This window comes from Talpa europaea (assembly GCF_964194135.1).
Source record: "Talpa europaea genome assembly, chromosome: 6".
NCBI lineage: Eukaryota > Metazoa > Chordata > Mammalia > Eulipotyphla > Talpidae > Talpa > Talpa europaea.
Window position 1 is genome coordinate 84,093,284 of NC_140072.1, and position 15,135 is coordinate 84,108,418.

The following is a 15,135-nucleotide window of genomic DNA, read 5'->3' on the forward strand; positions in this document are numbered from 1 at the left end:
ATAATTTTCTAACTACTCTCCCTGTTACCATGGTAACAGGATCAGAAAATAATCAGAAAACAACATTCTTGCTGTAAATAAAGGTAGGAAGAGAAGCACAAAGAAGGGTGCGACTGACTTTGTCATCATCTTGTTGGAAGCCACTTTGGAGAGGAAATGACATTTGAGCTGGGTGTTGAAGAGTGATTAACAGTCATTAGGGCTGAGGGTGGGACGTACCTGGAATAGTTATGTGAGATAGGCTTTCACATCACAATACAGAGCTAAAGAAGTTCCTTGGGGAGAAAACTGAAAAGGGACAGGCACAATTCATATAAGAATACTTTATAGAAAAATTACAGTTAAATGCAAAGGAGAAATCAGTCAAAATATGTTCATTTTTGAAAGGGAAAGGGAATACGTGATTTTTCCTCACATGAAAATTCCAGAATATTAGATCTAGAATTGGAATTCCAAGAAGCAATGATCAAAGAAAGATATATTTTCCAGATCTGTATTATTATATTGAGTTACCCTCATGAAGACATAAAGAATGACAACAAAAAGGAATAGAAGACAGTTCAGCTAAATCCATAGGTGATGGCTACATATATAGAGGAAATTCTTAGGTGAAGGCACAGATAATGGAGGCACATTTCCAAACTTTAGAGTTTGACCTTATAAGTTCTAATTATGAATTCACATGTCCATTGGCCCTACCATATCTGGATGGATGGCCTCTTTGATATCATTTCCATATTCTTTTTTTTTGAGGGGAGCAGTGGGTGAGACAGGAGAGGTCTGTGGATTGAACTCATGTTGCAGTAGCTGTGGATTTCTTCATAGTGCTGACACAACCCCTTGTGCCACGAGGAAGGCCCCCCATCTTAATTTTTTAAGTGTCTTTGCAGTTTAACTGATGAAATACATATAAAATGACCTCTCAAGGTTGATTTGATTTGTTACTTATGAACTTTAGAAAGAAGAACTATTTTTGCATAGGTTTAAAAATAAGAATAACATTACTAAACCTGAAGCAAATATTATAAATTTTAAGGCATAAGTGGCCTTTAATGATTATAAAATAAAAATTTACACTCTAGAATACACACACCTTTTTGTCTACCAGAAGATCTTATTCTGACATCATTCTTATGTATTAAACTTTTCTAAAAACTTGTCCTGGAGAACCCAGAATCATTTGAGTTGTTCCCTCTCATGCTCATCCTGAATAAATGTGGATGTTATTACTTAGGGGAAAAAAATCTAGGATTCAATAAGTCTCCAGTTGTCTGGTTATTTAGTCAAGACCAATTTCCCCATCTGCCAAATAGGAATAATAATTTTTTTTTTAATGTATTTTTTTTTTTTTAATAGAGGCATGTTTTTATTTATTTATTTGTTTGTTTGTTTTGTTTATACATGCACTGGGTACAGTCAGAAGCGCGGGAGGGTGAGAGAATTCACCAGAGCCAGAGCGGGGAGCAGAGCAGGCAGAAGGACCGAAGTACACTGCTGAGGGGAGCAGCGGGCGGCAGGAGAGGTCTGCGCGCCATGTGGGACCCTCCTCCGGTGGCCGGGGAGCAGCCGGGGATCGAACCGGCACCGCAGAGGCCGCGGGCAGCTTCGCAACCCAGCGCTCAACCGCTGCGCCACCGGGGAGGCCCAGGAATAATAATTTTTTTAAAACCAAACAGAGCATCAAAGAAATGGTATGAAGAAGTTGTATAAATAATAATAAATCATATAAAAGATTTAAGATCCAATTAAAAGAACCGTGTGTGTGTGTGTGTGTGTGTACATGTGTTCTATCAACCAATGTTTATTAAGTTCAAACACAGTAGAACTTCTTGAAGTGAAAATCCTGACATTTATATTTCAAGTAGTGTAATCTTTACTTTGTCATTTGGTAATAGCCCCAAGGTGCCCCGAAAGCCAAAATTAACTCTCTCCTAAGCACTATCTCACTAGTTGTAGATCGTAACCCATTACTATAACAGAAGAATTCCATGGCTTGCCACATTTTTATGATAATACAATTAAATCTGCAATAAGAGATTTTAACTTTTTGTTTTCCTCAATCTCGTCTCCTACTTCTTGACTCCCGAAATTAAAAGTTAGAGTTCAAAAGTTATTTGAGTATTATCCTTGCCCCAGTAATTTCTTTAGGTAATCACTGTCCTAAAAGAAAGTGAGTGCAAAATACAAAAAAAAAAAAGTATCAGATTAAAACAAACTGGAAAGCGATATGGAGCATTCTCAAAAGTTTACAAATGGATCTGAGACATGATCTAGCAATTTCACTCCAAGCTATCTACTAGAAGAATAAAAAAGCACTAATTTGAAAGGAAACCTGCATTCCCATGTTCACTGCAGCACTATTTTCAACAGTCAGGATATGGTAACAGACTAACTGTCTAAAAACACACAAATGGCTTAAGAAGATGTAGAGGGTGTTTGTGCACGAGTATGTGTGCATGCAGACACAGAATGCAATACTACTCAGCTATCAAAAAAGATAAATTCTTGGCATTTGCAGGAACAAGGATGGAGCTGTAAGGGATTATGCTAAGCAAAATTAGTCAGAAGAAGAAAGACAAGTACTAGATGTCGTCACTTATATGTGGACTATAGAGGAACAAAACAAAGGGTCAGATAAAGGAGGAGGGACAAGAACAGAGGGCTGCACAAGGGTTGCTGGTGGACTACGGGTTCTTCGGTGGCAAGTACTTTGTGATAACAACACCCGAAGAGGGGAATCTTACACTTCTAAAATGCGAATAACTCTGTAAACCAATATTAACTCAATACAAAATATATTTAACAAACAAAAACCAAAACCTGAGTAAATATGTGACTTTAATTTTTAATCTTGCAGGTCGCAGTGTTTATCTGTAAGGAAAGTTTCCTTACAGTAGGGAAATTAAGATCAATGATGTTGCACAGTGTGCCAGATCCACCCAGGCCCCACATGTGATGCCGTGACAATGAGAAGAGGAGGCTAAGGAGCAACATCTGAGAGTTTTGTCTTTCATATTAAACTACAGCTCTGAAAAAGCTCCTGAAATGATTAAGTTCCTATTTCCATAAACACAATCTTTAATGGCTCAGCTATATTTTCAACAAATCCAAAAATAAGCCCAGGCTGTTCAGCTAATCATTCCTCATTTAAGACTGGCAATATGATACTGTATAATTTTTTCCAAAGTTTGAATACTTACCAAAAGTTTAAAGTAACGCTACCATTCCATCCAGCTAAAAAAGGAATGTGCAGGATAATAGAATATATACACACACATATATATTCATCATTGCATTTAATGAAGGAAAAAATATTGAAAGAGGACAGGATATAATGTCTTCGAATTACAGCCCTTGGATTTCAAACATTTTGGTAATTTTGAAGAAAGTCACATTTTTGCTATTGAGGTTTATTCAATAATAGTAAGAGATAAACATGGTGTCTTGAATTAATAATTTGTTTCTTCAGTTTTGACATACTACATGGTTTTGATATAGCATCTCACTCTAAAGTTTCCCTGTAGTAGAATTTCCCATTTGAGTAGCAAGATTCAATGAGCAGATTACTTTTTTATAATTTAATGTCCTACTTAGAAGTTGATTCCTTTAATCATTATATAGAATACTAAACTATGATTTGGTCACTATAAAAATAGATATTAAATTTATTAAATCTATGAACCCAAATTAATATATATATATTTTTTTACTTCTCTGGCACACAACTCCCAGCTGCCACTTTTCAGAGCTGTGATATTTTAAACAAATGTTCAATGATATTTTAAACAAATGCTATTTAATGTTTCAAAAAATACGAAGGATAAGCATGTTATCTTTTTGAGACAGATGACATAATAGTTGCCATTTTGAAAAAGTATCAGAAGGAAACAGATGACTGAATCTGAATCATTTCTTTTCTCCCTTCCTTTTCTCTCTCACACATCTCCCCAGTGATTTTGTCCTGTTCACAAAACACATGTACTTCCTTACATTTATTTGCTTCTCCTGAGAGCACAAGAGTACAAAAACATTTTTATGATTAACTAGAAATAGCCAATTTTTTTCTTCATTTACAGGGTTAGGAAGAGATGCCGTCGGGAGCAGTAAAGAAAGTGAGAGATAGTCAGGACTTTGGAGGAGCCGTGACAATAAATTGCTGAAGACACTTAGATTGCAAATCATACCTTATTTCCACAGCAATCTTGGGCTTCAGCAGGCACAACTTTAGCTAGACTACCTCACAGAATCCCCAACACTAAGAAAATCATTACACATACTGATACTGGTGAGATAAAGCATACATTTAAATAGCACTGATTTCTTGTAACTACAACATGCTACACATCGAAAATAGTCCATGCAGCCTCCATGTACAAATCAGAAAAAAAGCACCATGTGCTAACATGCACATGGCAGACACACCCTCCTGGGCACACCCGATAGGCACAAGGCTTGCAAGTGGAGATGGGCTGGATTCCAGCATCCTTCCTGCATCTCATTTCATGCAGAGCATAAACTGAACAACTGGACATGGGGTTTTATTTATATAGATCGTTCTCTTGAGTGCTTTACAAATCATAAGTTAAAATAATACAAAACTAGAACACTTAACATTGCATTATAATTACAAGTAGGACTAAGTAGGATTGAGAATAGATATTCTACAGCAAATATCAACTTAATAGATTCAGGTGAGCAGGAAGTGATAATTGACATGGATGCCTTGTAATAAAGTTGTCAAAGCGCAACTAATACAAGTTGTTCTCTTCTTTTATACTAACAGGAGAGTGGAATACTTACCACCATCTTCAACTGTAAAATGGAATACATCACTTGTGGCATTGGCCCCTTCTCTTAAAACATAGCATATTTTCATGTCGTCAATGTCAGCTAGAAGAATAACCAAAAAGGGAGGTGATTAATTACTAGGGCAAAAGCAGTGATTCTTACTTACGGTAGGTCATCTTGGCTATTACTTTCCTGTGGCCATATTTAGCTTTGTTTCTCCTAAGGGAAACAGCACTCGCTCCTCATATCTCTAAGCCCCTGGATTTCAGCTGTCCCATGGAAATCTGATCCCTCATACAGATAAAAAAAATGCAAAAACTAGATTATAATAATAGCAAGGTATTGCCCCTCCCAATAGTATCTGCATGTTCATGCACCAAAGGAGTGACTATCTAAATATGGAATGTCAGACTCCATGACAGGTGGAAAGGGAGATATTTTGAGGCATGGCAAATTTCCTATTGAAACCACACCCTTTACTGCCTTGGAGGACTGCCCCTAAAGGAAAGAGGTTCCCTTGCCCTCCCTCAAGCTAATTTTTCTTACCTCTTGTGGCAGAGTAAGCCTTTTTTAAGCTCTCCAAATTTTGAAAGAAACAGTCAAGGAGATATTTTTAAATCCCACAGATTGACAACATGATCCAATGTCAGAGAGAACTTACAACAGAAAATATCTAGTCACTACGCCAAGCTTTATTCAGAGTGAAAAGTTATTCTGCCTCAGAAATGCTTTCTGTTGCTTTCTATTCTGTCAACTTAGATAACTACCAGCTAGTTTCATGCACACAATTTTTAAACTTTATTATCCATTTGACCAATTTCTCTCCTTAATCAAGCCACACAGATAACATAATGCAACAAAATATTCTGTTCTTAAGATATTCACCATAGACCGTTATTTGATCCAAACCAATCACCAAGTAGTTATTTCCAAGGCAACCTCAAATCAAGATCATAGCTAAAAATAGCTTCGATGATGGTGTGTCATATTTATTTTTCTAACATGTGTTGTGTGGTTTTTCTCATCTCCTAGGGGATCTACTATGTTCATGCTTTGGGGCTTTCAAAGGCATTTTATGTAAGAATAAGTTTATGATGTAGATTAGAATCAACAAGTTACTCCATAGATTTCTATAGCTCCACTTTACATATGTGCCACACACACTCAACTGTGGCTTACAGTTTTGAAAGGTGACTTGCTTACAATCAGACATCTGAAGAGGGAAAAATCTGACTTAATATTTAATGTTACCATCTGGTTAACAGCAGTCCTTGGAGGGGAAGTAAATTCAGTATGTTTTTTTCTCCTGGAGCATTTCATTTCTAACTTCAGTATAATGTCACCAACTTCTGCCAAATGTCATTTTTATGTTCCTGCATGACTACCTTTCCTAGAAGATTGAAAGCTTATGGGATTTTATTTTTTATCTTCAATTCCCACAGTCCTTTTCTCAAGGTCAGTAAAGGCTCAACTACTTCTTAATTCAAAAGGAAAGCGCCCAGAGGTCTGGGGCAACCACACTTGTGCCCCTACTTGTGCACATGTGATGTGTTTGCAGGGGGAGACATGAAGCCCCTGCACAGCTCCTACCTGCTTTCCCTTCAACTGCTAACTTTCACAACCTCGAGCTGACAACTGAGGCATGACGTGAACTAGCTCTTAGCTCTAAGACACTCAGCCTCAGAACCCTGCTCTAGCTGAGGGGGGTGGGGTGGGGGGGCTTTCAATGGTTCCATTCTCTTTAATTTTGTAAAACAAAAGTCTTTATTATGAGAAAAGAAAAAAGTGTTCCGTATACCCAATCTCTATTGCAGCGGAAACTATCATATGTGGGAGACAATTAGTTAAAATAAAATTGATTTTTAAGAACTTCTTTTTTAAGTAAAGAGAACATGGATATAATTCTATGATGCTCATTTTTCCTCCATGTAAGGGCAAACAAAATTGATTGGTTGCAACAGAGTAAAAAGCCTTTTCATTTTCTTTACAACTCTGTTGATATAATTCATGATTCATAAAAAGAACAGGCTTTTAAAGAAAATCTCAAAGAAGTAAAGACTTTGATCATGAAACTATTGCTGTACAGGTGCCTCTAAAAATAAAGGAAACATATTTATAAAGATAGATACCAGATGGTATCACTAACATGCAGAATATAGAGATCGCATTAAGGGTCAGATAAAGACAAGCTTCAAAACTAACCCTTGAAAGCTGACTATAGAAGTGAAGCATACAAGGGGAGAGAGAAGGGGGGGGATAAGAACAAAGAGGGAAGGAAGCACAATGGACCATGGTGGTGGGCTGTGGGTGATTGGTCGTGGATGTACTATATTGTTGGTATCATGAGGGGAGGAATACTCATGATAGCTCAATTAAAAAAATAAATTTACAAATATAAATAAATAAAAACACTTTTTAAGGCACAAAAGTATTAGGTTAAAAACCTCATAACCAAAATGTTATCTTTTTTAAACACCCCAAAATCAGTTAGACTTTCTTCTAATTGCAAAACACACTTCAAATCTAATTCAATTTATTTACACAATTATTCCAGGGGTTTTCTAAAATTTTTTTTTTCTAATATTAGTCCCCAGATCCTGGTTCCAACTGGGGAAATTTATGAAAGAAATCACCATGTACTTGTTGTAGAGGGACTTGAGACAAGTGATTTAGACCTGGGTGGAAAGAGCAGGAACATCTTAACAAAGAGGAAAGCTTTGAAATAACCAAATAATATCTTTAACTTATCTAATTCCACCTTGTTATTTTTTCCTAATAACAACATTCAATTTATTTAGCAAATAATTATTTTTTTTTCTCTTAGGGAACATTTAGTCAATCCATTTGTGAATAACCCTCTCTGGCACATGCGTTAACTTGTCTTAACTCAGTGCATTGAAAGGCCATCAAAATACAGTTTATGCTTTCATGACAAATCGAAAACAAAGCAAGTAAGAGCATAGTCATCACTCTTGACAAGGTTTTCATTTCCCACTGGGGAAGCAGCCATGGTCGTGCTAAGGTGGCGTTTTCCATTTTTGCTCACTTATCTAATCTCCACAAATAACTGCTATGAACTGAACTCCAGCCTCAACTTGTTCAAATGAGTGCTGTGTGACTAAATACCAACAGTTTTCCTAGTCAATATTTGGGTTCTTATTGGAATGTATAATTTCTCTTGGAAAGATAATCTTAAAATTATATCTTCACTTTTTATAAGAAACCTATGCCAACTCTATACTTACAATGACCATAAAAAGCAACTATGGTGAGTTACTGTCAGGGAGAGACAGAGAGACAAATAACATCATTTTAGGGGTCAATATTTAAGAAATAATATTCCAGTATTTTGAGCTCTTTAACATAGAATTTGAGTTGTTTGTCTACTGAATTTAAATGAAACCATTTGCCTATCTTCACCCCCAAAATTCCCTTTTTAAAAAACCTCTAAAATCAGATTCCTTCAGGTCAGTGGAGTTATTTAAAGTAACATTTTCTCTTCTCTAATACATTCCTTCCATCCTCTTCGCTTTCCTTGAAAATAAAACAATCTAAGATTGTATGCCATCTCTAGCCCCAGAAAGTATTCACACAAAAGTTTCCTGCAGTTTCTGGCGTGACACTTGGCACTCTGAGGTTTTCCTGTCCCTGCAGGCCCTAGGATACATTCAGGCTTTCAGCCAAGAATCAGGAGGTTGGAGTGTGGGGCTATTTGCCAGCATCTAAAACAGAGAAGCAGTTCACTTTAACACTATGCTTTGCCACATCCATGTTTATTAATGTGCTTGTTATCGAAGAACATGACACTGCTGCAGGAAAAGCACACCCCCACTGGAGTGCCATGGAGTTAAACTCCATCTCCACCCACACAGCCACATAGGCTAGAGCTCCCTTCCCTTCTGACAAGGTGAGATTTTCATGAAAGCAACCCAAAACCCTTTATAGTGAAAGTCACACGTCTAGAGAACACAGCCTTGGCAGCAAAGCCAGCAGACTGAATGGGTTTCTTCCGTCAGTCACTGAGTAATTCAGCATAGGTCACTTGCCTTTCCGGTCTCAGACTGTGTCCACACACAAAGAAAATTCAGGTGCGAAAATCACTTTAACTTCAAGAATGTAGCAGAAGTGGCAGCTGGTGTACTTAACAAGGTAGAGAGAAGGTTTGAAATGAGGAATTAATTTCCTCCTTCTACTCTCAATCTTGTTAACATATCTTCAGGGTCTTAATAATGATGTGGATGTCTATTTTGGTGATGAACAAATTATGTTCTTATACACCATTAAGTATAATCTCTCCTTTATGTGTGTATCATAGAAACACGCCTTGTACATGTCGTTGTTATAACCCTAGGTAGGTGTTAAGCTTCTATGTCTTTGGACAGGTGTTTGCCTGAGTCAGTATTATTAAGTAATTATCAAGAAAAATCTACAGAGTAAATATAGATAAATCTTTTTTTGTCACAAAACTCCTAACAACTGTAATAGTATTACAATACTTTCAAAAATTAATCAAAGTAATATAAATTCTAAAGCTCTATTTGAGAGGTTGGTGAAAATAATAAAGCCATAGAATTTGGAAAGCACAGCTTTCTTCAAGGGGCTGAGGGGCTTCACCACCCTTCTACAGTAAACACACTGGCTGCTAGACATTCGTGCAAACAGCCTACTTCATTGTTACTAACCCAAAGTCTGCTTTTATCTTGCCACTATCAACATGCACCCAACCTCCCTCTAATAAAGGTCACTGCAAGAAAGGAGCTGTTCTCCCAGGAAAGGGAGTCCCTGCATTCTACCATTGCTTTATTTCCTTTCTCTTGGACCCTAATTTGATGTTCTACTTATGAAGTTTTCAGACAGTACTATTCTCAGAAAATAAGACCCAGAAGGTCCTTTGGTGGAAAGGAAGGAAAAGTGAGCATACCTTGTGTGAACTGAGAGACACTGTGATTGCCTTTGCCCAAGTTGAGGAGATAGCCATGCCGAGGAGCCTGGGTTACAATGAACCTGAGAGAAAAATGTAAGCTGTCTCTGTCCTCCACTTTCAAGATTTTGCTGGTGATCATGAAGCCCAAGTGACCAGTGGCCAGAGTGCGAAGGGTAGAGGCCCCTTTGTTCACAGCAATTTGGGGGGCATTATTGTCAACAGCTAATACCTGAATCGTCATCACTTGGGGCCTCCTTGTTTCAAATACTGTATCAGGAAAAACATAAAACTCAGTATGGGACCCGTCAGTCACTGTGAAGGAGAAGCTGTCTTCACTTGACTCAGTGCCATCATGTCTGTAGCTGATTAAGTTCTCATTCAAGTCTTGCTTGGTAAAAACCATGGCAGGTCTAGTGTTGTTGAACAGGAGTTGACCATGAACAGGCACCTGGGTGATAATGAACTTCAGGAGTTTGTCAGGAGTATCTCTGTCTTCCACTGTGAGTTCGAAAGGCGTGATTAGCTTGTTTTCACCTTCGCTGACAACCAGCTTGTGGATGGTCACCACTGGCTTCTTGTTGTCCACATCACTAATGGAGATACGGAAAGTTCGGAAGACAGGGTTACGTCCATCGGTGACCTGAAACTCAAAACTGTCCATCTTCACCTCATCGTCAGCTGTGTGGATATAGTAGATTTTGTTGCCAGCCAGCTGGAGCTGAGTGAAAGATGTGATGGACACACCAGGTTGATCAGTGCACTCTAAGTGGCCTCTCGTGGGAACTCTGGTGATGGTAAAGACTAAGTTTTCATCAGGACTGTTCAAGTCACTAGTACTTAGCAGGTCTGTTGTGAGGGTGACTTGACCTCCTTCTCTCAAGGATACTCCCTTACTTATCACATCAGGGAAGACGATGTCAATGCCCCCAATAGACACATAGAAGTAGCGGTCAATGAGAGCATTTATCCCATCAGTGACATCAAATTTAACTAGATCCCGAATTCCCTCTTGCCCAAAATGGACATACTGGATTAAATTTCTGTCCACTTCATCCTGGGTAAAATTCATGCCCAGTGTGATATTTTCAAAGGTACCTGTAGGGCTCCGCCTCTGTAATGAGCCATGTCCTGGCCCAAAACGAATAATATAGACTAAAAATTTGTCTTCAGAGTCTAAATCAGTTGCCATTAATATTTTGTTGTTGATCACTTTGGTTTCCCCAATTTCTATTTCTAGTCCATTATTGATGGCCATTCTGGGGGTCTCATCATCAACCGGGATGACCATAATGAGGACTGTCTTCTCTACAGAATGGTTACCATCTGTTAACTTAATCACAAAACTGTCTTCCTGGGTCTCAGAGTCATCATGCTCATAAATAATGCTGGAACTCTCTATGATCTGGTCCAGGGTAAAGCTCTCCACCAAAACTGTGCCATTTATCAGCTGGTTCATGATGTGACCATGAGTAGGAAATTGGGTAATAGTGAAAGTTAAATCATCTGGGGGAATGTCGGCATCTGCAGCATTGAGGATGGGTGTATCGATCACCAGACTCATACCTTCCATCACCATAAATTCTCTCATAAATATTTCTGGCTGTTCATCATTGGTGGGAATGATTATAATGGGAAAAAATTGCCTCTCTGAAAAGTTAATGCCATCAGAACAACGAAATACAAATCGATCTTCCACAGGTTCCACCCCTTTATGAACACTTTGGACATAATTAATATGACCCTGTCTCAGATCTTTCAGAGTAAAGGCACTTATGGCAATTCCTGCTCTTGATTTTTCAGAGCCTGGTGCTGGAGAAATGTTTTCAACATAACCTGAAGTAGGCTGAATAACTATAGTGCACAAAATGTCATCATTTAGGGAATCAATATCTTCGGCACTTACATGCATTGAAGTTATAACACTTTTATCACCTTCCGTTACTACAAACCTTTCACCAACAGAAATTTCTGGGCTCTGGTTATCGACAGGGAGGATGGTCACCCATACTGTAACTCCTTGGATAGTATTGCCACCTATTCTCCATTCTTGAGACATATCGGACAGACTCAAGTTAAAAGAGTCCTGCTTGGGCGACAGACCGATCTCACCACTGGTGTGAGCATAGACGACAGAGCCCTCCAAGATGTCCCTTTGGGTAAACTGCTCTGCTGGGACTCCCTTGACCAGGATTTCTCCATATGAGGGTGGATCTTCCAAGAGGAAAGTCAACATCAAATCATCAGTGTCCTCATCGGTTCCCTTAATAACACTGGCAGTGATTTCAGTAGCCCCATTTTCTAACACATCTAAATATGATCCCAGGGTACCTGCAGGAAGGCTCAACATGGGCAACTCATCATCCACTGGCCGGACATTCACTCTGAGAGTGATGGGCACTACGTGATGCCTGTCGCTGACCTCCAACAAGCAGCTATCAGTCAGGGACTCATCCCCATTATGAGCATAGGAAATCCGACCCTGCTTTATGTCCTCCAAATAGAAGGTCCCTCCTACATGCAATATCTGTCCAGACACCCTTATGTGGCCATGTCTGGGTGCCTGTGTGAGAGTGAAAGAAATATGGGCTACCTCAGTGTCTACATCCTTCACATGCAACTCTGTTTCACTCAGGATGTGGTGGCCTTTCTCCTGAATAGTAAAACCAGTGTTGAGAATCTCAGGTGGCTGATTGTCCACTGGCTGTAAGTACAAGGTGAAGGTGCCTGGTGCCACATTCCCAGCTCGGTCTTCAACCTGGAACTGGAATTGGGCCACTCGGGCAGCCACTCCCAGCTCTTGATCTGGAGGCCTATAAGCAATTTTATGGTGGTTAACCTGGGCCTGGGTAAAATGGGCCACCACCACTGAGGGGTTGTCTGTTAGCACCAAGGTGCCCAGGGGGGCTGGTGAGTGGTTTTCATCTGTATCCACAGGGGGCTGAGTCACTGTGTAACGCAGTTCTCGGTCATCTGTGTCCAGGTCAGTGTAGCGCAGCCACTTCTTCCTCAGAGGTGTGAGCTGGGATTCCTGCACCACCATTCGAAGGGGACAGCCGCTGCCCAGTTCTGGAGGGAGGCGATCCACAGGATGAATGCGTATCACAAACTTCTGTAGTCCAGACTGATTAGGGGGGTCATGATTATCTTGGACCCGAAATGTGAACTGGTCCATCAATGGCCTAGGACTATGGGGCCCAGTGTGCCTGTAGAAGAGCCTCCCCTCCATGATGTCCCGCTGCAGCCACTCTGTCACAGTTTGCTCATAGAAATCTCCTTGTTTCCTCCAAGAACCCCCGAGAAACTCCTCTTCCTCACGGGGAGGATGAGTTTGACGGAGAAGCAAATGCCCCGTGGTTGAGAAGGGTGATTCTAAGACAAAAAGCAGCAGAGAGTCATCTGAGTCCATGTCAGTTGCACTTAGAGTGAGGGGCAGGATGGGCACTGTTTCACCCTCTGCCAGTGTCAGTCCTGTGTTGGCATTGAGGACTGGTGGCTGGTCATCCACAGGTACTAAGGTGATAGGGAACAGGAACTGCACGTGGTGCCTGCCTCCTCCGTCAACCATTCGAAGCACCAGGTTGTCACTCAATGAGCCATCTTTGTCATCGTGATGGTAGACCACCTGGCCTGCTGCCAGCTCAGCCACTGTGAAGGTCTTAGGGGCTGAGCTGCCATGGGAGGCACCCAGAAGGGCCAGGTGACCATGGCGGAGTCCAGCCACCACCTCCAGCCGCACTGCCTCTAGGTCATCCTCATCACTGATGACCAAGTTTTGTGGTCCACTACCTGCAGGACCTGTGAGGGGCCGAGACTGACCCTCATAGAGAATGAGACCAGTGTTCCGGGTAACTACGGGAGCCAGCGTGTTCATGGGCTTCACCACTACCATGAAAGCAAAAGGGTCTGAGGCTGCTCCTTCTGGGTCCACTACCTCCAGCTCCAGTTCAAAGAGACGCTCCTGGTCAGAGTCCTCTGAGGGGGGCTGGTAGGCAATCTTCAGGAGGCGCAGATCCCTTTGCGTGAAGGAGGAGAGAGGCAGGCTGCGATCATCAGTGCTCACCAGGTAGCCCTGGCCAGGCTGGAATGGAGCGGTGAGGTTGAAGATCAACAGGTCAGGAGGAGACTCAGCATCCTCAGCAGCCAGCATGTCTGGGGTCAGGGCGGTCAGTACAAACTGGTCCACTTCCATCATCATCATTGCCACAAAACTGGGCTTGGGTGCAGTGTTCTCGGTCCCTCCTCGGATTCTCACCAGCACCTGGAAATGCTCGCGTTTCAAAGCAGGACTGCCCAGCGGAGCCCCTCGCGAGCGCAGTTCCACCACCATGGGCACCCAGTCCCTGTTCGGAGAGCGACTGGGAGCGGTGTGACGGTAGCTCACGCCTAGCTCCTGGAAAGCTTTGCAGTCCATTAGAAGAGGCTCTTGGGCGCCCCCCTCGCTGGCTTGACCCGGTACCTGCGGGTAGTGGAGGAGTTCCCCATAGCGAGGCAGCGCGCCCAAACCCGACAGGATACCCACGCGGCACTCCTCAGTCTCGGGCTGGTAGGCGAACTCCAAGCTCCGAGCGTCCAGGGCATTGCTCGTTCCCAACAACTGTTCCACGACCAGGGGCAAGTTCCGAGTCACAACCTCTAGCTGGGTGAACACCACCTCCACCTCCAGCACCAGGGGTAGCACGGCCGCTCCTCCTGGCGCGTCATAGCGCAGTTGCAGCCGGACGCGATCCCGCGACGGGCTGCGCGCGCCTAGGTGTAAGTAGCGCACCTCTCCGGGGCCAAAGTCGCACGGGAAGCGCTTGGGACTCAATCGGCCCGGCCTCTGGGCCAGCGCGTCGTTGTCTAGCACAGTCACCGTGCAGCGGTCCCCCGGCTGCACCTGCAGCACCAAGTCGTGCAGCGGGTCGAGCCAGACCTCGCGGCCGAAGGGCACCCGGAGCCCACGATTCGCCAGCACTATGGCCTCCTCGGCGGGGACCCCAGAAACCCCCGCAAAATCCGGAGACGCCGACGCCCGACCCGGGGCAACCGGCTCTGCCCGGACGCGGCTTACCAGTGACAGGAGAAGCAGCAGCGCTAGCAACAGCCGGGGCGATGGTGGAGGCATCGGTTGAAAATTGGTGGGACAGGCTGTCAGGCGCGCGCTGGAGGCCACCCCGAGGGTCCCGGCTGCGCACATGGTCCTGTTAGGTTTGAGGCAGGTCAGTCTGAGAGCGCACGGTCAGTCCCCTCGGGGGAGAGCTAGCGACCCCTCCGGAAAGTGCCGGGGACTCCACGCGCTGCCTACGGGATCCCGCTGTAGCCAAAGCTGGGCCAGAAGGATGGGAAAGTCGCTCGGCGCGGTCCTGGCTGGAGCGGCCGCGAAGGAGGCTCAGCCCGCCCGGCCGGCCCGGCCCGCCCGGCTCTGCGACTCGCGGCTCAGCCTC

The 15,135-nt window shown here is 42.6% G+C and overlaps 1 protein-coding gene across 1 annotated transcript in view; it reads right to left on the minus strand.

Annotated features, from left to right (window-relative positions):
* FREM2 (FRAS1 related extracellular matrix 2) overlaps nt 1-14,888 on the minus strand; it is a gene marked incomplete at both ends in the record, with an annotated part of 162,167 nt that extends 147,279 nt beyond the window's left edge. The window contains 2 exons of the mRNA XM_084234876.1: nt 4,801-4,890; nt 9,710-14,888. Of these exons, the coding sequence (XP_084091002.1) occupies nt 4,801-4,890; nt 9,710-14,888 (5,269 nt within the window). The remainder of the gene's footprint in view (nt 1-4,800; nt 4,891-9,709) is intronic.
* Nucleotides 14,889-15,135: the final 247 nt, after the last annotated feature.